Source organism: Trichomycterus rosablanca, chromosome 25 (genome assembly GCF_030014385.1).
Source record: "Trichomycterus rosablanca isolate fTriRos1 chromosome 25, fTriRos1.hap1, whole genome shotgun sequence".
In the NCBI taxonomy this organism is placed as follows: Eukaryota; Metazoa; Chordata; class Actinopteri; order Siluriformes; family Trichomycteridae; genus Trichomycterus; species Trichomycterus rosablanca.
The window spans coordinates 8,108,221-8,133,370 of NC_086012.1; the positions used below are offsets into that span (position 1 = coordinate 8,108,221).

Below are 25,150 nucleotides of genomic sequence, written 5' to 3' on the forward strand. Positions count from 1 at the left end.
ACATCACCGCACTGCTGCGTTCTCTTCACTGGCTTCCTGTAGCTGCACGCATTCAGTTTAAAACACTGATGCTCGCCTACAAAGCCAAAAATGGACCAGCCCCAAGCTACCTTCGTGGTCTAATCAAACCCCACTCTGTACCACGCAACCTCCGAGCCACTAGTCTCGCTCGACTTGAGCCTCCACCCAGGACTAAAGGAAGACAAGCATCAAGGCTCTTCTCTGTTCTAGCACCCAAGTGGTGGAATGAACTTCCTCTGTCTGTCCGAACATCTGAGTCTCTTGCTGTCTTTAAAAAACGATTAAAAACCCACCTTTTTACTAAGCACTTAAGCTGACTTGTACTTATTTACTAACATTTTTCTTCCATTTCCAAAAAACAACAACAAAAAAAACACTTTGGTTCTAACAGGTTTCAGCAGATTTGTGTTCTTTGACTGTTGTTTACTAAAACTTGAGAAATGAAATGTTTACTATGGAAGCATGTGTGTAAGCAGTTCCTGGATGACCAAGGTATTGATGCTATAGACTTGCCCTACAAATTTCCCAGACCTCAATTCAATTGAAAACATCTGTATAGTGCATCTGATGCTGCCAAGTAGCACCCTAAACAACTAGCTTACTGTTGCCCTGATCCAGGTCTGGGAGGCAATCCCCCAGGTCTTTTCATCAGAAGCATAACCAGTTGTTGGGAATTTTTACAGACACATTTTAATTTTTTAATCAGTGGGTTTTGGCTTCCACTGACTGTTGGTACATTTTGTTTCTGTTCAACAAATTTATATCAGGTTATATCAAGATTTTTAACTTAAATCTTTTATTCAAGATCTAATGTGTGATTTAAGTGTTTACTTAATTTTTTTAGCTTAGTATTCAGACACAACAAATTAATAACATTATTGTTTTTTAATTCCTGAAAATGTTTCAACCCCTAGCCTCATAGTTTGGGGTTGCCACAGCTGATTATTCTGGCCTGCCTGCCTGTTTTGGCACAGTTTTTACATCCTTCCTGATGCAGCCTTTTCTTATATTTTTCAGGTTTTGGGGCCGGCACTGTCAATGCACTGTCAAGTGACAAGTGCACCTCTCAGTGGCTATGCTATTTAGCCACTCATCACCCCCTTCAGTCTCCTTCCTCAGCCACAGTCCACAAAATCGTACCCAAAACGGTTTGGGGTACAGTATTCATTTTTTGGCAAATTTAGGACAAGCCTTTATGTTTATTTTGGCTAGCAGTGGTTTTCGCCTTTCAACTCTTTCTTACAGCCACTCTTTCTTAAAGCCTGCAGATAGGAAGGCTATTTTTACTCCTTGTATGAGTACCTAATTCACACTTCTGTTTAGATTCATCACTCTTCCAAGGGACCTGTTTCTATTTGGACATTATGGCACTTCACAGTGGTTCGCTAAAGTTCCAGATCCTTAGAAGTAACTTTGTAACCCCTGCTAGGCTTTGGCCAATTTGTTGATAGAGTAACTAAAAGGGACATTACTTTTTATACAGGGCTAGTTGGTTTTGGACAATGTTTTTTCTTCAATAAATAAAATGTTTTTTTAAAAAGTGGATTTTTGTCCATTCAAATAAAATACATCAAAGGACTTGTGCCTTGAAGGGTCAGAAGCAGTCATGGCAGCTTGAGGAGGACATATGCAATATTAGGTTATACATTATGTAGTTTAATGTTATTGCTGATTAGCGTAATGTTAAACACGAACACTGATCATATCATGTGCTTTCAGGATCATACTTCCTAAAAGAACCTTTATTTGCTATAGTAATGTTTTGTTAAAATGTTTTGTTAAAATGAAAACTGTTTTATGAGTTAAGAAGCAACACGGCCACTTCTCACGCTTCCAGCCCAGTTGGTGGCGGTAATGCGCCCAAATGCTTAAAGCCAGAAGACGACTATAAAGAAGATGAAGATGAAGATGAAGATGAAGAGGAAAGAAGAAAATCATTATGATAAGAAGATGGTGAAGGTGCAAATGCGTTGAGAGAAGAGGTGAAAAAAAGGTGAATAAATGTGATTTGAAACTTTCTGTTTAGTGACTTTATACCATCGCATGTGCGTAGTAAGTTTACTGCATGCGCTAACTAGTCTGTCTGATACAAACACGTGCGCATATGAATTGTTTGGTTAGAATTAAATATGTGTTGTTTTTAAAGTTTATATGATTTATTACTCATGCTCTTACAAAACTACTAAAGCAACAAGTAAGTTTTGATCATAAACAGACTGCACGCTTATCAGGGGGTTGTTTTTCGGGGGTTTGACTAGGCCCCTTCGTTCTAGTTAAGGGAAATCTTAATGCTTCAGCATACCACGATTTTCTGACAATTGTAAGCTTCCAAATGTGGGAACCGTCTGAGGAAGACCCTTTCCAGCATGACTGTGCCCTAATGCACAAAGCAAAGTCCATAAAGGCATGGTTGAGTGAATTTGATGTGGACGAACTTGACTGGCCTACACAGACCCCTGACCTCAACCCCATCAAACATTTTGGGATAAACTAATGGTTTATCATAAAAGCTTTTGTAGGTGTAATATATAGGTGTCCTAATACTTTTGTGCATATAGTGTATGTGTATGGGCTCTGCTTTTAACACATAACTGGCTGATTGGATAATTAAAATAATGAACAGGTGTACACTACACACTTGCATGCACTGTATGAATATTTTGTCACCCACTGTACCACAATCAGTCAGAACAAACTCCCATAGAACCCCTATATATTTTTGTTCGAGCATTACCGTTCTCCCCAAAACAAAATCTCAACAACATTGCTGAGAAAGGTCCACCACCCAAATAACGTGGGTCGCACGAAGCTGCAGATTGGGTACAGTCACTAATTGTGTACCCACAAAGTTTATTTGTATAATAGGATGTATCTTTTAAAATAATCTATGAAAGTATGTACCAGACAGGTGTTTCTAATAAAGTGCTTGGTGAATGTGTGTATACTGTGCTGTTTAAGCGATCTTGTGATATTATTACATATGTACTTGTGTCGTTTTAGTGCACTGTAAAAAAAAAAAAAGTGTCCTGCTAATTAACAGGTTGAATTATTTAATGTGATTTAGTTAAGTATATCCCTTGAGCATACTATACTGTCTTCCTATTGATGGCCACTACTCAAGCTACTTAACAGTGTTCAACCAAATTTGACTGAATATATCACAGTGTAAAGCTGGCTTAAAAGTATCACTTTTTTAGCGCAGCTTCCTTTTGATCTTTCTTAGTGACTACACCATCAACCAGTGTTACTCTGTATCTTTAGGCTTCATGGAGCAGCTGGAGGAGGTAAATAGGCTTTCTTTTTTTTGTTTATGACTTTTTCCCAAATTTAATGTTTGTTAGGAACCCTTCTTTGTGAAATGTTGGATTCTGTATTTGTGTCTGTGGGTTGGAGCGATGATGGAAATCTGCTTTGCCCGAAGTGCATGTCAAAAATTACTTGTATTTTTATGATGGTTTCTTTATTTGAACTGAGCATTAATGGTTGCTGTGTTTGTGTGCTTCTGTGTTTTGAAATTCGTGCTTGTGGCATGAGAACACTTCAAAGTCAGAGTACTGAACTGAATGTGTTAAATTATGTAATTTCTTTGCTACACTTGACTCCAATGACTCCAAATTGCTTACTTAGCATGAACACCTGAAATAGAAATATTAAAAACAAACAAAATATACAGTATATATACAGGGTGAGTCAAAATTATGTTAACACTAATGGATCTATTCCCTGCGAAATGTGTGTCCGAGCTTTACATGGTTGCTGTTGCTCGCTGGTTTTTGTGTGTTGAACATGATGGCGAACAGTTTGAGACTGTCCTGTAAATCATCTTCTGTATGTTTTGTGAATAAATAGTTTTCGCCATTCAAGTGTTAACATAATTTTGACTCATATATATATATATATATATATATATATATATATATATATATATATATATATATATATATATATATATATTAGTGATGGGACTTGATTAAAAATTTTAATCGAGTTAATTACAGGGTCTGTAATTAATTAATCGCAATTAATTACAAAAATTATTTTGCTACTAAAATTTTGAATGAATACACGTATATTCTTAACAACAAACATGTTTATTGCTTTTTGAAATTTTTTTTTTTAATTGTTATTAAACCAACAATGTGTTGGTGCTATTATAGTTATTCAGATTTCAAGTATTTCAGGAACCCCTGATAAAAACTTTATTTTTAAAAATTTAAAAATAAATAAAACAACTATACAATATTGCAACTCGTGAAAGTTTAACATCTGGTGTAAACAAAAATTAAAGTGCCTTCTAAATTTTGGCCCTGAAACCTGTCATCTGGTCCAATGTGGGCTGGCTGGAGCGTTTATTTGTACCGCTGCTGGGGACGCTGAAATTAGCTGTGGGGACGGCTGTGCTTGCCGCAACATGTTTTGCATTGAGATGGTATTTTAGGCTTGAGTAGCTTCGGTGATAAGCAAACTCCTTTTTGCACAACTTGCATACAACAGTAGTCTTTTCGAAAGTCCCATCAGGACGTTTTTTAAAGCTAAAGTTGTCCCTCAGTGGACCAAGAGAAGCGGCTTCGTCGTCCATCGTTGTTGTTTGCGGATGTCGCTTGTGCATCAGATTTACAGGCGTGCTAGAACACGCGAATACAAAGGTTCCGGCTCCAAACTTAAATAAAAAATGTGATTAATTCCGATAAAAGTTTTAACGCGTTAAAATCTTTGTAATTAATTAATCTAAATTAACGCGTTAAAGTCCCGGCCCTAATATATATATATATATATATATATATATATATATATATATATATATATATATATATATATATATATATATATATATATATATATTTACATTTACATTTACATTTTCAGCATTTAGCAGACGCTTTTATCCAAAGCGACTTACACAGTGAGTGGAACACAATGAGCAATTGAGGGTTAAGGGCCTTGCTCAGGGACCCAACAGTGGCAACTTGGTGGTGGCGGGGCTTGAACCGGCAACCTTCTGTTTACTAGTCCAGTACCTTAACCATTGAGCTATCACTATATATATATATATATACAGTGTATCACAAAAGTGAGTACACCCCTCACATTTCTGCAAATATTTCATTATATCTTTTCATGGGACAACACTATAGACATGAAACTTGGATATAACTTAGAGTAGTCAGTGTACAGCTTGTATAGCAGTGTAGATTTACTGTCTTCTGAAAATAACTCAACACACAGCCATTAATGTCTAAATAGCTGGCAACATAAGTGAGTACACCCCACAGTGAACATGTCCAAATTGTGCCCAAATGTGTCGTTGTCCCTCCCTGGTGTCATGTGTCAAGGTCCCAGGTGTAAATGGGGAGCCGGGCTGTTAAATTTGGTGTTTTGGGTACAATTCTCTCATACTGGCCACTGGATATTCAACATGGCACCTCATTGCAAAGAACTCTCTGAGAAATAGAATTGTTGCTCTCCACAAAGATGGCCTGGGCTATAAGAAGATTGCTAACACCCTGAAACTGAGCTACAGCATGGTGGCCAAGGTCATACAGCGGTTTTCCAGGACAGGTTCCACTCGGAACAGGCTTCGCCACGGTCGACCAAAGAAGTTGAGTCCACGTGTTCGGCGTCATATCCAGAGGTTGGCTTTAAAAAATAGACACATGAGTGCTGCCAGCATTGCTGCAGAGGTTGAAGACGTGGGAGGTCAGCCTGTCAGTGCTCAGACCATACGCCGCACACTGCATCAACTCGGTCTGCATGGTCGTCATCCCAGAAGGAAGCTGACGCACAAGAAAGCCCGCAAACAGTTTGCTGAAGACAAGCAGTCCAAGAACATGGATTACTGGAATGCCCTGTGGTCTGACGAGACCAAGATAAACTTGTTTGGCTCAGATGGTGTCCAGCATGTGTGGCGGCGCCCTGGTGAGAAGTACCAAGACAACTGTATCTTGCCTACAGTCAAGCATGGTGGTGGTAGCATCATGGTGTTGGGCTGCATGAGTGTTGCTGGCACTGGGGAGCTGCAGTTCATTGAGGGAAACATGAATTCCAACATGTACTGTGACATTCTGAAACAGAGCATGATCCCCTCCCTTCGAAAACTGGGCCTCATGGCAGTTTTCCAACAGGATAACGACCCCAAACACAACCTCCAAGATGACAACTGCCTTTCTGAGGAAGCTGAAGGTAAAGGTGATGGACTAAACCCAATTGAGCACCTGTGGCGCATCCTCAAGTGGAAGGTGGAGGAGTTCAAGGTGTCTAACATCCAACAGCTCCGTGATGTCATCATGGAGGAGTGGAAGAGGATTCCAGTAGCAACCTGTGCAGCTCTGGTGAATTCCATGCCCAGGAGGGTTAAGGCAGTGCTGGATAATAATGGTGGTCACACAAAATATTGACACTTTGGGCACAATTTGGACATGTTCACTGTGGGGTGTACTCACTTATGTTGCCAGCCATTTAGACATTAATGGCTGTGTGTTGAGTTATTTTCAGAAGACAGTAAATCTACACTGCTATACAAGTTGTACACTGACTACTCTAAGTTATATCCAAGTTTCATGTCTATAGTGTTGTCCCATGAAAAGATATAATGAAATATTTGCAGAAATGTGAGGGGTGTACTCACTTTTGTGATACACTGTATATATATATATATATATATATATATATATATATATATATATATATATATATATATATATATATATATATATATATATATATATATATATATATATATATATATATATATATATATATATATATATATATATATATATATACACACACACATATATATATATATATATATATATATATATATATATATATATATATATATATATATATATATATATATATATATATATATATATATATATATATATATATATATATATATATATATACACACACACACACACACACACACACACACACACACACACACACACACACACACACACACACACACACACACACACACACACACACACACACACACACACACACACACACACACACACACACACACATATATATACATATATATATATATATATATATATATATATATGTGTGTATATATATATATGTGTGTATATATATGTATATATATGTGTGTGTGTGTGTATATATATATATATATATATATATATATATATATATATATATATATATATATATATATATATATATATATATATATATATATATATATATATATACTGTATATATATGTGTATGTACAGTTAGGCCCAGAAATATTTGGACAGTGACACAATCTTCATGATTTGGGCTCTGCATGCCACCACATTGGATTTGAAATAAAACAACTGAGATGCAATTGAAGTGTAGACTTTCATGTATCTGTCTCGCGTGTGAATATCCTATAAAACATTTAGGAATTGCAACCATTTTTCTACAAAGCCTCCTCATTTCAGGGGTTCAAAAGTAATTGGACAAATTAACTTCACCATAAATAAAATGTTCATTTTTAATACTTTGTTGAGAATCTTTTGCAGGCAATGACTGCCTGAAGTCTGAAACCCATGGACATCACCAAAAGCTGGGTTTCCTCATTTGTGGTGCTTTGCCAGGCCTTTACTGTGGCTGTCTTCAGTTGTTGCTTGTTTGTGGGTCTTTCTGCCTTAAGTTTTGTCTTAAGCAAGTGAAATTCATGCTCAATCAGGTTAAGATCTGGTGATTGACTCAGCCATTGCAGAATATTCCACTTCTTTGCCTTAAAAAAACTCGTGGGTTGCTTTCGCAGTATGTTTTGGGTCATTGTCCATCTGTACTGTGACGCGCTGTCCAATCAACCTTGCTGCATTTGGTTGAATCTGAGAAGAAAGTATATCCCTGTACACTTCAGAATTCATCCGGCTGCTTCTGTCTTCTGTCACATCATCAATAAACACTAGTGACCCAGTGCCATTGGAAGCCATGCATGCCCATGCCATCACACTGCCTCCACCATGTTTTACAGAGGATGTGGTGTGCTTTGGATCGTGAGCTGTTCCAAGCCTTCTCCATACTTTATTCTTCCCATCTTTCTGGTACAGGTAATCTTAGTTTCATCTGTCCAAAGAATGCTGTTCCAGAACTGGGCTGGCTTCTTTAGATGTTTTTTGGCAAAGTCTAATGTGGCCTTTACTATTTTTGAGTCTGATTAATGATTTGCACCTTGTGGTGAACCCTCTGTATTTGCTCTCATGAAGTCTTCTCTTTATGGTAAACTTAGATACTGATAAACCTACCTCCTGTAGAGTGTTCTTCACTTGGGTGGATGTTGTGAAGGGGTTTTTCTTCACCATGGAAAGGATTCTGCGATCATCCACCACTGTTGTCTTCCGTGGACGTCCAGGTCTTTTTGAGTCCCCGAGCTCAACAGTGCGCTCTTTTTTCCCCCAGAATGTACCAAACTGTTGATTTTGCCACTTCTAACATTTCCGCTATCTCTGTGATGGATTTCTTTTTTTTTTCAGCCTAATGATGGTCTGTTTCACTTCCATTGAGAGCTCCTTTGACCGCATGTTGTGGGTTCACAGCAACGGCTTCCAAATGCAAATGCTACACCTGGAATCAACTCCAGACATTTTACTTGCTTAATTGATGATGGATTAATGAGAGAATAACCCATGCAGCCCATGAAATAGCTTTTGAGATAATTGTCCAATTACTTTTGGTCCCTTGAAAAAGAGGCAGCTACATATTAAAGAGCTGTAATTCCTAAATCCTTCCTCCAATTAGGATGTGAATACCTTGAATTAAAGCTGAGAGTCTGCACTTTAAGCCCATATTGATTATATAACTGTATCTTGGATATGTTTTGGTAAACAGCTAAAATGCCAAAACTTGTGTCACTGTCCAAATATTTCTGGGCCTAACTGTATATGTATGTGAGTCAAAATTATGTTAACACTTGAATGGCGAAAACTATTTATTCACAAAACATACATATATATATATATATATATATATATATATATATATATATATATATATACAGTGTATCACAAAAGTGAGTACACCCCTCACATTTCTGCAGATATTTAAGTATATCTTTTCATGGGACAACACTGACAAAATGACACTGACACAATGAAAAGTAGTCTGTGTGCAGCTTATATAACAGTGTAAATTTATTCTTCCCTCAAAATAACTCAATATACAGCCATTAATGTCTAAACCACCGGCAACAAAAGTGAGTACACCCCTTAGTGAAAGTTCCTGAAGTGTCAATATTTTGTGTGGCCACCATTATTTTCCAGAACTGCCTTAACTCTCCTGGGCATGGAGTTTACCAGAGCTTCACAGGTTGCCACTGGAATGCTTTTCCACTCCTCCATGACGACATCACGGAGCTGGCGGATATTCGAGACTTTGTGCTCCTCCACTTTCCGCTTGAGGATGCCCCAAAGATGTTCTATTGGGTTTAGGTCTGGAGACATGCTTGGCCAGTCCATCACCTTTACCCTCACCCTCTTCAATAAAGCAGTGGTCGTCTTAGAGGTGTGTTTGGGGTCATTATCATGCTGGAACACTGCCCTGCGACCCAGTTTCCGGAGGGAGGGGATCATGCTCTGCTTCAGTATTTCACAGTACATATTGGAGTTCATGTGTCCCTCAATGAAATGTAACTCCCCAACACCTGCTGCACTCATGCAGCCCCAGACCATGGCATTCCCACCACCATGCTTGACTGTAGGCATGACGCACTTATCTTTGTACTCCACCTGATAGCCGCCACACATGCTTGAGACCATCTGAACCAAACAAATTAATCTTGGTCTCATCAGACCATAGGACATGGTTCCAGTAATCCATGTCCTTTGTTGACATGTCTTCAGCAAACTGTTTGTGGGCTTTCTTGTGTAGAGACTTCAGAAGAGGCTTCCCTTCTGGGGTGACAGCCATGCAGACCAATTTGATGTAGTGTGCGGCGTATGGTCTGAGCACTGACAGGCTGACCCCCTGCCTTTTCAATCTCTGCAGCAATGCTGACAGCACTCCTGTGCCTATCTTTCAAAGATAGCAGTTGGATGTGACGCTGAGCACTCAGCTTCTTTGGACGACCAACGCGAGGTCTGTTCTGAGTGGACCCTGCTCTTTTAAAACGCTGGATGATCTTGGCCACTGTGCTGCAGCTCAGTTTCAGGGTGTTGGCAATCTTCTTGTAGCCTTGGCCATCTTCATGTAGCGCAACAATTCGTCTTTTAAGATCCTCAGAGAGTTCTTTGCCATGAGGTGCCATGTTGGAACTTTCAGTGACCAGTATGAGAGAGTGTGAGAGCTGTACTACTAAATTGAACACACCTGCTCCCTATGCACACCTGAGACCTAATAACACTAACGAGTCACATGACATTTTGGAGGGAAAATGACAAGCAGTGCTCAATTTGGACATTTAGGGGTGTAGTCTCTTAGGGGTGTACTCACTTTTGTTGTTTAGACATTAATGGCTGTATATTGAGTTATTTTGAGGGAAGAATAAATTTACACTGTTATATAAGCTGCACACTGACAAAATGACACTGACACAATGAAAAGTAGTCTGTGTTGTCCCATGAAAAGATATACTTAAATATCTGCAGAAATGTGAGGGGTGTACTCACTTTTGTGATACACTGTATGTGTGTATATATATATATATATATATATATATATATATATATATATATATATATATATATATATATATATATATATACACACACACACACACACACACACACACACACACACACACACACACACACACACACACACACAGGGGTTGGACAATGAAACTGAAACACCTGGTTTTAGACCACAATAATTTATTAGTATGGTGTAGGGCCTCCTTTTGCGGCCAATACAGCGTCAATTCGTCTTGGAAATGACATATACAAGTCCTGCACAGTGGTCAGAGGGCTTTTAAGCCATTCTTCTTGCAGGATAGTGGCCAGGTCACTACGTGATGCTGGTGGAGGAAAACGTTTCCTGACTCGCTTCTCCAAAACACCCCAAAGTGGCTCAATAATATTTAAATCTTTCACCAGTCTTGCTGTGTGTATTGGTGCATTGTCATCCTGATACACGGCACCGCCTTCAGGATACAATGTTTGAACCATTGGATGCACATGGTCCTCCAGAATGGTTCGGTAGTCCTTGGCAGTGACGTGCCCATCTAGCACAAGTATTGGGCCAAGGGAATGCCATGATATGGCAGCCCAAACCATCACTGATCCACCCCCATGCTTCACTCTGGGCATGCAACAGTCTGGGTGGTACGCTTCTTTGGGGCTTCTCCACACCGTAACTCCCCCGGATGTGGGGAAAACAGTAAAGGTGGACTCATCAGAGAACAATACATGTTTCACATTGTCCACAGCCCAAGATTTGTGCTCCTTGCACCATTGAAACCGACGTTTGGCATTGGCACGAGTGACCAAAGGTTTGGCTATAGCAGCCCGGCCGTGTATATCGACCCTGTGGAGCTCCCGACGGACAGTTCTGGTGGAAACAGGAGAGTTGAGGTGCACATTTAATTCTGCCGTGATTTGGCCAGCCGTGGTTTTATGTTTTTTGGATACAATCCGGGTTAGCACCCGAACATCCCTTTCAGACAGCTTCCTCTTGCGTCCACAGTTAATCCTGTTGGATGTGGTTTGTCCTTCTTGGTGGTATGCTGACATTACCCTGGATACCGTGGCTCTTGATACATCACAAAGACTTGCTTTTCTTGGTCACAGATGCGCCAGCAAGCCGTGCACCAACAATTTGTCCTCTTTTGAACTCTGGTATGTCACCCATAATGTTGTGTGCATTGCAATATTTTGAGCAAAACTGTGCTCTTACCCTGCTAATTGAACCTTCACACTCTGCTCTTACTGGTGCAATGTGCAATTAATGAAGATTGGCCACCAGACTGGTCCAATTTAGCCATGAAACCTCCCACACTAAAATGACAGGTGTTTCAGTTTCATTGTCCAACCCCTGTATATATATATATACAGTGTATCACAAAAGTGAGTACACCCCTCACATTTCTGCAGATATTTAAGTATATCTTTTCATGGGACAACACTGACAAAATGACACTTTGACACAATGAAAAGTAGTCTGTGTGCAGCTTATATAACAGTGTAAATTTATTCTTCCCTCAAAATAACTCAATATACAGCCATTAATGTCTAAACCACCGGCAACAAAAGTGAGTACACCCCTAAGAGACTACACCCCTAAATGTCCAAATTGAGCACTGCTTGTCATTTTCCCTCCAAAATGTCATGTGATTTGTTAGTGTTACTAGGTCTCAGGTGTGCATAGGGAGCAGGTGTGTTTAATTTAGTAGTACAGCTCTCACACTCTCTCATACTGGTCACTGAAAGTTCCAACATGGCACCTCATGGCAAAGAACTCTCTGAGGATCCTAAAAGACGAATTGTTGCGCTACATGAAGATGGCCAAGGCTACAAGAAGATTGCCAACACCCTGAAACTGGGCTGCAGCACAGTGGCCAAGATCATCCAGCGTTTTAAAAGAGCCGGGTCCACTCAGAACAGACCTCGAGTTGGTCGTCCAAAGAAGCTGAGTGCACGTGCTCAGCGTCACATCCAACTGCTGTCTTTGAAAGATAGGCGCAGGAGTGCTGTCAGCATTGCTGCAGAGATTGAAAAGGTGGGGGGTCAGCCTGTCAGTGCTCAGACCATACGCCGCACACTACATCAAATTGGTCTGCATGGCTGTCACCCCAGAAGGAAGCCTCTTCTGAAGTCTCTACACAAGAAAGCCCGCAAACAGTTTGCTGAAGACATGTCAACAAAGGACATGGATTACTGGAACCATGTCCTATGGTCTGACGAGACCAAGATTAATTTGTTTGGTTCAGATGGTCTCAAGCATGTGTGGCGGCAATCAGGTGAGAAGTACAAAGATAAGTGTGTCATGCCTACAGTCAAGCATGGTGGTGGGAATGCCATGGTCTGGGGCTGCATGAGTGCAGCAGGTGTTGGGGAGTTACATTTCATTGAGGGACACATGAACTCCAATATGTACTGTGAAATACTGAAGCAGAGCATGATCCCCTCCCTCCGGAAACTGGGTCGCAGGGCAGTGTTCCAGCATGATAATGACCCCAAACACACCTCTAAGACGACCACTGCTTTATTGAAGAGGCTGAGGGTAAAGGTGATGGACTGGCCAAGCATGTCTCCAAACCTAAACCCAATAGAACATCTTTGGGGCATCCTCAAGCGGAAGGTGGAGGAGCGCAAAGTCTCGAATATCCGCCAGCTCCGTGATGTCGTCATGAAGGAGTGGAAAAGCATTCCAGTGGCAACCTGTGAAGCTCTGGTAAACTCCATGCCCAGGAGAGTTAAGGCAGTTCTGGGAAATAATGGTGGCCACACAAAATATTGACACTTCAGGAACTTTCACTTAGGGGTGTACTCACTTTTGTTGCCGGTGGTTTAGACATTAATGGCTGTATATTGAGTTATTTTGAGGGAAGAATAAATTTACACTGTTATATAAGCTGCACACAGACTACTTTTCATTGTGTCAAAGTGTCATTTTGTCAGTGTTGTCCCATGAAAAGATATACTTAAATATCTGCAGAAATGTGAGGGGTGTACTCACTTTTGTGATACACTGTATATATATATATATACAGTGTATCACAAAAGTGAGTACACCTCTCACATTTCTGCAAATATTTTATTATATCTTTTCATGGGACAACACTATAGACATGAAACTTGGATATAACTTAGAGTAGTCAGTGTACAACTTGTATAGCAGTGTAGATTTACTGTCTTCTGAAAATAACTCAACACACAGCCATTAATGTCTAAATGGCTGGCAACATAAGTGAGTACACCCCACAATGAACATGTCCAAATTGTGCCCAAAGTGTCAATATTTTGTGTGACCACCATTATTATCACTGCCTTAACCCTCCTGGGCATGGAATTCACCAGAGCTGCACAGGTTGCTACTGGAATCCTCTTCCACTCCTCCATGATGACATCACGGAGCTGGTGGATGTTAGACACCTTGAACTCCTCCACCTTCCACTTGAGGATGCGCCACAGGTGCTCAATTGGGTTTAGTCCATCACCTTTACCTTCAGCTTCCTCAGCAAGGCAGTTGTCATCTTGGAGGTTGTGTTTGGGGTCATTATCCTGTTGGAAAACTGCCATGAGGCCCAGTTTTCGAAGGGAGGGGATCATGCTCTGTTTCAGAATGTCACAGTACATGTTGGAATTCATGTTTCCCTCAATGAACTGCAGCTCCCCAGTGCCAGCAACACTCATGCAGCCCAAGACCATGATGCTACCACCACCATGCTTGACTGTAGGCAAGATACAGTTGTCTTGGTACTTCTCACCAGGGCGCCGCCACACATGCTGGACACTATCTGAACCAAACAAGTTTATCTTGGTCTCGTCAGACCACAGGGCATTCCAGTAATCCATGTTCTTGGACTACTTGTCTTCAGCAAACTGTTTGCTGGCTTTCTTGTGCGTCAGCTTCCTTCTGGGATGACGACCATGCAGACCGAGTTGATGCAGTGTGCGGCGTATGGTCTGAGCACTGACAGGCTGACCTCCCACGTCTTCAACCTCTGCAGCAATGCTGGCAGCACTCATGTGTCTATTTTTTAAAGCCAACCTCTGGATATGACGCCGAACACGTGGACTCAACTTCTTTGGTCGACCCTGGCGAAGCCTGTTCCGAGTGGAACCTGTCCTGGAAAACCGCTGTATGACCTTGGCCACCATGCTGTAGCTCAGTTTCAGGGTGTTAGCAATCTTCTTATAGCCCAGGCCATCTTTGTGGAGAGCAACAATTCTATTTCTCACATCCTCAGAGAGTTCTTTGCCATGAGGTGCCATGTTGAATATCCAGTGGCCAGTATGAGAGAATTGTACCCAAAACACCAAATTTAACAGCCCTGCTCCCCATTTACACCTGGGACCTTGACACATGACACCAGGGAGGGACAACGACACATTTGGGCACAATTTGGACATGTTCACTGTGGGGTGTACTCACTTATGTTGCCAGCTATTTAGACATTAATGGCTGTGTGTTGAGTTATTTTCAGAAGACAGTAAATCTACACTGCTATACAAGCTGTACACTGACTACTTTAAGTTATATCCAAGTTTCATGTCTATAGTGTTGTCCCATGAAAAGATATAATGAAATATTTGCAGAAATGTGAGAGGTGTACTCACTTTTGTGATACACTGTGTATCACGAAAGTGAGTACACCCCTCACATTTCTGCAAATATTTCATTATATCTTTTCATGGGACAACACTATAGACATGAAACTTGGATATAACTTAAAGTAGTCAGTGTACAGCTTGTATAGCAGTGTAGATTTACTGTCTTCTGAAAATAACTCAACACACAGCCATTAATGTCTAAATAGCTGGCAACATAAGAAAAATGAATATTAGGCTGTTCAAAATAATAGCAGTGCTAGCATTTTTCTTTAAAAACTCAAAAAAATTATCTATAACATGAAAAAATGTTTGAGGTTTCACTTTACTTTAAATTACTGAACTAATATTTAGTGGCCGAACAATTGTTTCCGAGATCTGTGTTGCATTGAGTCAACCAACTTCTGGCACCTCTGAACAGGTATCCAGTCCAGGATGATTAGACTACATTCCACAGTTCTTCTGCAATTTTGGGTTTTGCCTCAAAAAAACACTTTTCAGATTTCAGCCCACAAGTTCTCTGAGATTGAAGTCAGGGGATTGGGTTGGCCACTCTATTACCTCAATCTTGTTTGTCTGTAACCAAGATGTTTTGGGTCATTGTCATGTTAAAACACCCATTTTAAGGACATTTCTTCTTCAACATAGGGCAACATGATCTGCTCAAGTATTCTGATATATTTAAACTGATCCATGATCCCTCGTATGCGATAAATAGGCGTAACACCATGGTATGAAAAACATCCCCATATCATCATTTTGTACCACCATGCTTTACTGTCTTCACAGTGAACTTTGGCTTGAATTCAGTGCTTGGGGTTCGTCTGACATACTGTCTACGGCCACTAGACCCAAATAGAACAATTTTGCCTTCACCAGTCCACAAAATGTTCAGCCATTTCTCTTTGGACCAGTCAATGTGTTCCTTGGCAAATTTAACCCATTCAGGAAACGTCTTTATCTTAACATCGGGACTTTGCAAGGAGTTCTTGCTGGTAAATTGGCTTCATTTAATCATCTTCTGTACTCACTGGTAAATTTAGATGTTCCTTGATCTTTCTGGAGGTGATCATTGACTGAGTATTTGCTATTTTGGCTAATCTTCGATCCAATTGAACAGTAGTTCCACGCTTCCTTCCGTATCTTTCAGGTTTTGGTCGTCACTTCAAGGCATTTGAGATCATTTTAGCTGAGCAGGCTATAATTTGCTGCACTTCTCTGTATGTTTTTTCTCTCTACAATCAACTTTTTAATCAAAGTATGCTGTTCATCAGAACAATGTCTGGAACAACTCATTTTCCCCAGTATTTCAAAAGGAAATGTGCTATGACCAACCTGTGCAACATTTGCCACCCTCCTGCATTAAATAAGGGCCAAAATTGACACCCGTTCTTCTGCAAAATGAATGACTTCACCAATTGAACTCCTCACTGCTATTATTTTGAACAACCCCCTTTCAATCAATGCTTCGATTACTCAGAATGAGTGGGATGCATGTCCTAATTGTTGGGTTTGTTTTGTTTTTATTACTATACTACACTTTCAAGTAAATTTTTTTGCTATGTAGAAATAGCATTTCTACTAAAAACAGTGATTTATCAGGTTAATGGTGTTGGACTGCTATTATTTTGAACACTACTATGTGTGTATGTGTGTACTTTTTATCCTCAACCATACATGTGAATCAGATCATACTGCACACTTGAAAGCCAGTGATTCAATACTAAAACAACTTAATTGTAGCCATTGTTTAGTAGTTGTTTCTTTGGGTGGAGGGATGCAATTTTTAGCTTTATTAATTGTTATTAGCAGGTTCTTTATTTAAACATCTATTTTGCATAGTTGCACTTTATTTTTGCCAGCACAGTCCTTATTAGGTGACTCTTAAAAATATGACTGGACTAGCAGTGTCTCTTTTCATTCTGTAAGTGCTGCTTTTTTATAGAATGCCATTTTGTTTTTTCTTTAATGGACTGCTAGAGCTGCTCACATATCAGGTGCACACTCAAGCCTCACTTGCCAAATTTAGACTTTAACTAGTGGAGGTAGGTAGCATCTGGATTGGGCTAGTGGAACCCACTGAGGTTAAAAGTAACCATTACATTTGCACTTCGGGCAAATTCAAGTGATGCCATTTAAAAACCACCTACTCGTATAATCTTTTTTAATAAAACACCCTCGGGTCTCACAGCAAGGTCCTGGGTTTGATTCCCAGATAGAGCGGTCTGGGTCCTTTCTGTGTGGAGTTTGCATGTTCTCCCTGTGTCTGCGTGGGTTTCCTCCTTTAGCTTCGGTTTCCTCCCACAGTCCAAAGACATGCAAGAGAGGTGAATTAAAGATACTGTGGTACCTTGTAACTCAACGTCCCCTGAACTTGAAATCTTTGAAACTCGATGCCCTTTGTTGTTAAACTCGATGTGTGCCACTGTCATCAAGCATCTCCACAATTAAGAGAATAACAATGAAGAAGTAAAGGTAAAGTGCAGGTTTTATTGTATTTTTATATTGATTTTTAACTGTTTTACAGTTGTTTCAGTGTTTTTGTATAGTTGGGTTATATATTACACAATATATTTTGTATATTGTGTTATTGTATAATTGTCAAACAACCCCATTATTTTACATTAGCCTAAAATATATGCAGTTCTACAGGACTATGGAAAGCATTAACAGGTTTCCCATACATCCTTATGGGAAAAAATACCTTGAAACTCAACACCACTCTCAGAACCAGTTGATGTTGAGTTTCAAGGTACCACTGTACAAACTTGTCTATAACTGTGTTTGACTTTGAAGATTTGAACTAATAAATCTTGTGTAATGATTAACTACCTGTCCTGTCATAAATGTAACCAAAGTTTGTAAAACATGACATTAAAATCCTAATAAATAAATATTAAAACACTTTTGTATTATTGAATGGCTATAAATAATTGCTTGGTGTTCCTACTAAAAGGACAGACATTAAGGACGTTAAATGAGCCCACTACACCTGGGCATTTATCACTTTTTACACCAGAATACCTAACCTATCAAATCATTAAAAAATAAAGCCTGTCAATTTAAGCATGTAATAAAACATTGGATAATTGATCGCATAAAAAGAGAAGTCATTTTTTAAATAATTATACTTTGTCGCATTAGGTTTGGTCAACGGCACAGTAACATCAACTGACTTCCTGAGAGTAAGTCTAGAGAGTAGAGGATAATTTGCATTCTGCTTGTGGTCACTGGCTCAGTGGTTAAGAAACCATGCTGTATGGCAAATTTCACCAGGCAATTATTAAAGCCTCTTAACATTGCTGGATACTGCTTTTAAGTTTGTCCACATCATGATGTACTGTAGCTTAGCTCTTTAGTTTATTAGAACAAAGGTATTATGTTAAGTGGTTTCAAATTGCATTTTCTATTATTTGCCTGTCTTAGAATGCTCTCCACTATGAACCAGTGTTACTCTGCATCTACAGGCTTCATGAAGAAGCTGCAGCAGCTGGAAGAGGTAAATGCTGGATAATTTCCTAAACTGGTTTTTCAATTTAATCCGTACTTAGGAAGGCAGTTTTCTTTAAATCAATAACTGACCATGACCATGTTTTTTTAACCCTTTGATGCACAACCTGGGTCAAAAGTGACCCAACTGAGTTTTTATTTTCTGTATCTTTGCAATAAATTAATTTTGTCATTCAAGCTTCCATGAATTCCTCAACTTGTTTTTGATCATCACAAATCCTTATTTCAGTTTTATATTTTTTTATTTTTTAATAAAAATCATTTTTGTATCACTACCCTTCTAATGCACAACATGGGTCAAAAATGACCCTTATGTATTTACTATGGAATTTGACAGGAACTACTGACATTTGTAAGTGTTTGTAGTCAAAAACATATTTACTGATCTTTTGAAAGACAACCAAAGATTAGGCCCTTAAATCTTGAATATGTCCAATACTATTTGCTTGCTAGCTGTTTACATAATATTAGATAGCTTTTATTAGCTAAAACAGTAAATACATGAATAACTGACTAATGTGCATATGAAAATACATGAATAACTGACTAATGTGCATATGAAAATATTCTTGAATGGATGAATATGGGTCATTTTCCACCCATGTTGTGCATTAGAATGGGTTTGCTTAGCTTGTGCATCAAAGGGGTTAATACACCTGTCAAAAAGTGAGGGTGGGTTACAAATCAGCACTCTCACTTTGTAAATCTCAAAACTCCATTCTGAAATGATTTTAAATAAGTAGTTTTAATCAACAGCATTAACTGAATTACTTCTTTGGCTTTTACACAATTGATCATCGTCTTCCAATATATCAAGTAGTGGGTCAGTGGTAACAGATGGTGGTTACTATATGTGAGTCGTAAGCTGCATCTGCCCTGTGAAGAGTTCAACAAAACATCATATGAATGACGTTGGTTCTGTATATGTGTCTGCAAGTCAGTTAAATGTCTGAGCGATGATGAAAACCTTCTTTGCCTGAAGTGCAAGTAAATATGATTGCTTGTATTTTTTGTGATTGTTTCTACACTTGAACTGAGCTCAGATATATATTGGTAAATACTTTTGGCTACCAGAATAATTCAAATGTCCACTGGTATGGCATTGCTTGTTTAGTAGCATTTTATGAAATACAAGAATGGAAAAGAAATGTCCTACTTTTAAGCAGTTGCCTTTTATAAACTTTGGAGGTTCTGTAATTTCTTAACATTTTGTCATTTTTTTGCTCAATTAAATAACACAGTTTCGTTCTTAAGTAGGTACAACCAAACAGTTATTCTTAAATAGGCTAATCTGCTTATTCAAATCCTTTTGTCACTGCCTGCCACAAACACCTGTAAACACTTCACAGGACATAAAGTACATCAAATACCACAGCAGTAAATCTGACCAATTTCGGAATATGTGTGTTTGGCAAGGTGCGATAAAAAGGAAACATTGGTCTCCAATTACCTGAGAGCTCTGTTTTTTTGGATTGCTGAACACCATGAGTCAGATATAAAAGAGCTCTGACAACTTGCACTATTATGTGACATTGCACGGCAACAGAGTTCCAGTGAGGCAAAGTGTTGGATGTCTGGATTGCTTCTGCATAAGTTACAAAGTGGAAGTGGCTCAGTTATGGCATATTTTAAACAAAGATGGACCCAATCAGAGGAAAGCCGGTCATGCTCAAAGCTCACTATTTAGAATTAGCAGACAATTTACAGGATAGCTGTTAATGGAGTTATTGGAGACCCTGTGTCAGTCTGTTGTAACAAAAGTCATTTTTACAAAGCTAGAAATCATGGCAGCTTTTTCAATTGGAAACTTTGAACTTGGTGAGGAACACACAAACTGGACCCTTGAGCATGTGGCTTTCTATGATTGTACAATCGTTTTATTTCTTTTTTTTTTTTACATTATATTTCTCACATCTGGACAGATTGTGTAAAGCCGAAGGATGCCTTAATCCACAATGTGCACTGCTAAATTCACTCACTCATTTTCATTATTACTATCTCTTTGAAGTGTTTATGCCATACCTAATGCTTAAATATTTTAGACCCTATAAAATTTGTTGCATGGTGCTGAATTTATTGATTTACCCTGCATAAACAATTTGTGTAACTGTCACTGTACAAACTTGCTACACTGGTGTTTAAAGTATAATAAGCTTTGCTGTGTTTTAGTTGATCAGAAGAAATCATTTTCTCTGTTGATCTAAGCCTGATCCATCGAATGGCTGAATATCTATGATGTCATGCAGCAAGATTCACCAGGCAGTTGGATCTGCACTAGATAGAGGAAGTAAGTGTGACACCATGGTTTCTACAGTCCAGTCATGGAAGTTCACTGTTCTGTGTTTTTCCTCTGCAGGGCAGTGGGCATTCAAAACACTGGGCTCAAAATGATGTCAGTGAAACTAACACTGTCCATCACATACAATCCTAACCACAAAACATCCTCTTAGCTCTTGGTTTCCTCTGAGGTCCACGTTGCCGTGGGTCAGTGATGAAAACTAGCCAAATCTGAGAGTTAGGAATCAGGTGTTCCATCTATGATTATCCTTGAGAAGCTTTGTGCATCTTGAGTGTCTGAGTGCTAGTTACTTTGTGTTTGTTGTTGACGGGTGGGTGATGTGCCAAAACTATATTGATATTGGGACTTTTATAATGTAATCCATGTCGTTAAAAAAATCATGGGCTTTAAAATAAATTAATAGTAATGACCAGCTCTCTTATTACTTCTCAGTAACATGTTACTGAATGTTAAAACCTCTTACCACTTCTCTTTTCTTCTTTTGTTTTGTTAAACATTTAAGGTGTTACCCATTTTAATATTCCCAAGTATTGTGATGTTTTTGCCATTTTACTCACCTGTCTGTGTGTGTTGGGGGGGGGGGGTATTATGTCTGAGCAATGATGTTAATCTAATTTGCCTGAGGTGCAAGTCAATACTAATTGCTTGCATTTTACTGATGGCTTCTACACTTGAACTGAGCTCATAATGTATTTTTGTTGTCAACAAAAATCTGGAGCAACAAATTGTCACTCCTTTTCCCATCATGTCTGTGTGAACCTAGGACTGGTCTTGAAGACTGTTACAGCTGGCACTGCCAACTTCACAGCTTATTAGACATGAAGTTGCCCAACACTTAATTCAGGTACCAACTTTCTCCATTTGTCCTTTTTATACCTAAAGTCTCTTGCACACTATAATCTAGGGCCTTGTTAAATGTCTGAGTGATTATGTAAATCTGCTTTACATAAAGTACAAGTCTAAAATTCTCACTTGTATTTTTATGATGGTTTCTATACTTGAACTGAGATCAGATATGTATTAGTAAATAATGTGGCTTTTTTGCCACCACTAATCCAAATGTCCACTTGTATGTCATTGCTTGCTCAGCAGCATTTAAAAAAATACAACATACATGAATGGAAAAAAATGCAACCTCCTGTAATGGGGTGCCCATTGTAAACTTTAATGGATGATTCTGTCTTAATGTTTTACACCAGTTTCTTTCCCTTTTCATTTTTTTGCTAAATGAAACAGCACAGTTTAGTTCTTTAGTAGCTAACCAAACATTTTTTCATTAGGCTAATCTGCCCCTTTTTATTGCCCACCACAAACCTGGTAAACACACCATGCAGTACATAAAATACACCAAACCATGGTTTACTGATGGCTTCTACACTTGAACTGAGCTCATATTTTTGTTGTAAACAAAAATCTGGAGCAAGTCTCTAACCCTTTTCCAATTATTCTGTGTGTGTGCACCTAGGACTGGTCTTAACGACTGTTCCAGCTGGCACTACCAACCTGACCTTTATTAAACATGTAAAGTTGCTCAAGGATGCTTAGCACTTCAGGTACCAATCCTTCATGTGTTTATTTTAATCCCTGAAGTCTATTGCACACTATCATATTTGTAGCCCAATTCTCAGTCACCGACCAACAAGTTAGAGTCAACAATTAGTCACCTGTGGGAACTGCTCATGTAGTGTGCGCTGATTGGCAACTCGGTTTCTCCTAGTCGCCAATTTTGGTAGTAATCTGATTATTTAGATATTCATGTAAGACTAATCCCTAATCTGATTAAATCTATGTTCAGATTTCCAGATGGCACACAACGGTCTGTTCTAGCCTATGAAACCATATATCAACGGTGCTATTGGTTGGCGAGGTGTCTACACAGACATGATTGGCTATATCAGAGGTGAGATTTCCAGAGCCCTGCAATGGATTGGTGCCCTGTTCATGGCATTCCTGCCTTGCGTCGTGTTTTCTTCTGGAACCGGACCTACCACAACCCAGGCCAGGATTAAGCGGTTGATGAAAATGAAATTAGATGTCCTTTTACCCAGTTGTATCTCCTCTACTGCTACAGACCCCTACATTGACCAAAAACGGCCATACCAAACACATGCCCCCTCCAACACGTGGACCAACTGCTTCTTTTTACCTGCATTCGTCAGGTTCACACAAAGATCAGTATCATGTATGGACAGTCACACACTTGTCTCTTGAATGAGACTTTTTACTCTTTAAAAAGTGTTTCATTACAGTCAGCATATTTTCCTACATCACATGTATTACATGAATTAGATTAATAACTACAACAATTAAACTTAACATAATAACATATAAATGCAAATATGGAGCTGACTGACAGTAACCATACCTCCAAACAATCGCACTACCACTGCCTTTTCTTGTCTATTGGTGTATTGTTTGTAATTGACATTTGCCAGACAGAACAAGATCGTTGTTCCAATAAAAAGTTGTCTATTATTCCTATCCATTTAATTTTTGTCTAGTTTATACTGTACCGACCTAAACACTGATTTTATTTTTTTATCTTGTTTTGAGTTGTTAAGTCTTGCAGACTTTTAGCAGCCCAGGTAATCCTGTGCAAATTCAGCACTGTTCAAAGTTTCCTCCATGTAAAGATAATGATGCTTGCTGTGATTTCCTAGACCCTTAGACTGACTGATGAGAAGGTTTGAGATAGAAGTAAGATTTATATTCTATAGGGCTAACCTAAAATCAAGACTGTTAATCTGTTTATTTGGCTTGATTGGATTACCAGTTAAATGTTTTTTTCCTTTTAATTACAAGGGTGATGTGTTGGATAACATTGTTCCCTACCATTGTTTTCAATTGTGTATTTGCTCAGTTTCTGTTTTTGTTTGGTTTATAATCTGTAATCATTTACTCTGGTGAATACAATAACAGAAAATGTACTGGTACATATTTTAAGAACAGTATGTGTTGTACAAGATTGAGTGGAAAAAGAAAATGTAAACAAACCTATAACACAATCCTAACCTGAGTTCAGTGCTGCATTCCTCTCACTTGGTACTCTGTTGGGACTTTTCTTTTGAAAGTCCTGGTCACATCTGTTTTGTCAGTGGAGTGATTAACATAGCCATGAACAAGTATTTCAATTCTGTTTGTTGAATTGTAAGTCATTTTGATTTTTGGTTTCTAAAATGAGACTTGCTATTTTAGGAACACTGTAACTCAGCGTTGGCTAGGTGTTGTAAGTGGTTACCTAGCAGTTCTGCAAGTAACCATGGATCCTTATTACTGTCATTGCACAACTGTTCAATGATTATAGAAAACTTACATGGTATTAAAGCTGATTAGACAATGACTGGTCTGTTTTCTATACAAAATATGGCCGCAAGTAAATTGTTTCTGCCACTCCCATTCTTTAATACGGTCATAAGATTCAGTATTGTCCAAGGATGTAGGCAGCCACAGGGCAACTTTAAGGGCAAACTATTTCTACCCATCATTTATTTATATATGGGTAGAAATAGTTTGCCCTTAAAGTTGCCCTGTGGCTGCCTACATCCTTGGACAATACTGAATCTTATGACAGTATTGAACTATGATTAACTTATTAATGAAACACAATTGGGAATTGGCAATAATAACTTATAAAATAGAACAGTAATAATATTATGGTGTTGGAAGATTTTAGCAACTACATCATTCACCTTTTTTCTTCCTGTATGAATAATTTTGCCCCTAACTTTCCACTTAATGCAATCATGGCTTTTTCTTTGGTTTTGACGAATTGCCTGTGTCACTTTAGAATCATGTCACTTCACAAAATGAATTTGTTCTTTTATTTGCACAAATTGCTAGTTACAACTTGGATGAGTTTACAAATCACCGCTTTGTGTTTTTATTTGCATTGAACACGCTGTCCCAACTTTTCAGAAACTATTGTTTGTATAAGTGTGTTGGCTGCATAATTATGTAAATAAACATGGGTCATTTTTGGACATTATAATCTTGATGTGTAAAAAGTTTTGTTTAAGTCATAATACTACATAATACATGAACTACAGTTCTATGCAGACCAAGGTACACCCTAAACTGTTTAAACTACAACATTCTACAAACT

At 38.7% G+C, this 25,150-nt stretch overlaps 1 protein-coding gene and 1 long non-coding RNA gene across 3 annotated transcripts in view; both read left to right on the forward strand.

The window, feature by feature from the left end:
* The first annotated feature begins 1,924 nt into the window (after positions 1-1,924).
* The window catches only part of dip2cb (disco-interacting protein 2 homolog Cb), a 106,385-nt gene continuing 83,159 nt past the window's right edge, over positions 1,925-25,150 (forward strand). The window contains exons 1-3 of the mRNA XM_062987766.1: positions 1,925-2,014; positions 3,245-3,305; positions 18,666-18,738. Of these exons, the coding sequence (XP_062843836.1) occupies positions 3,288-3,305; positions 18,666-18,738 (91 nt within the window). The 5' untranslated portion in view covers positions 1,925-2,014; positions 3,245-3,287. The remainder of the gene's footprint in view (positions 2,015-3,244; positions 3,306-18,665; positions 18,739-25,150) is intronic.
* LOC134302610 (uncharacterized) lies at positions 21,068-24,388 on the forward strand. 2 transcript variants are annotated; one of them, XR_010007555.1, is made up of 4 exons: positions 21,068-21,275; positions 21,812-21,892; positions 22,514-22,601; positions 22,844-24,388. It is a non-coding gene; the product is annotated as an uncharacterized LOC134302610 (long non-coding RNA). The 2 variants fall into 2 exon arrangements; XR_010007554.1 differs by having other exon boundaries at positions 21,068-21,892.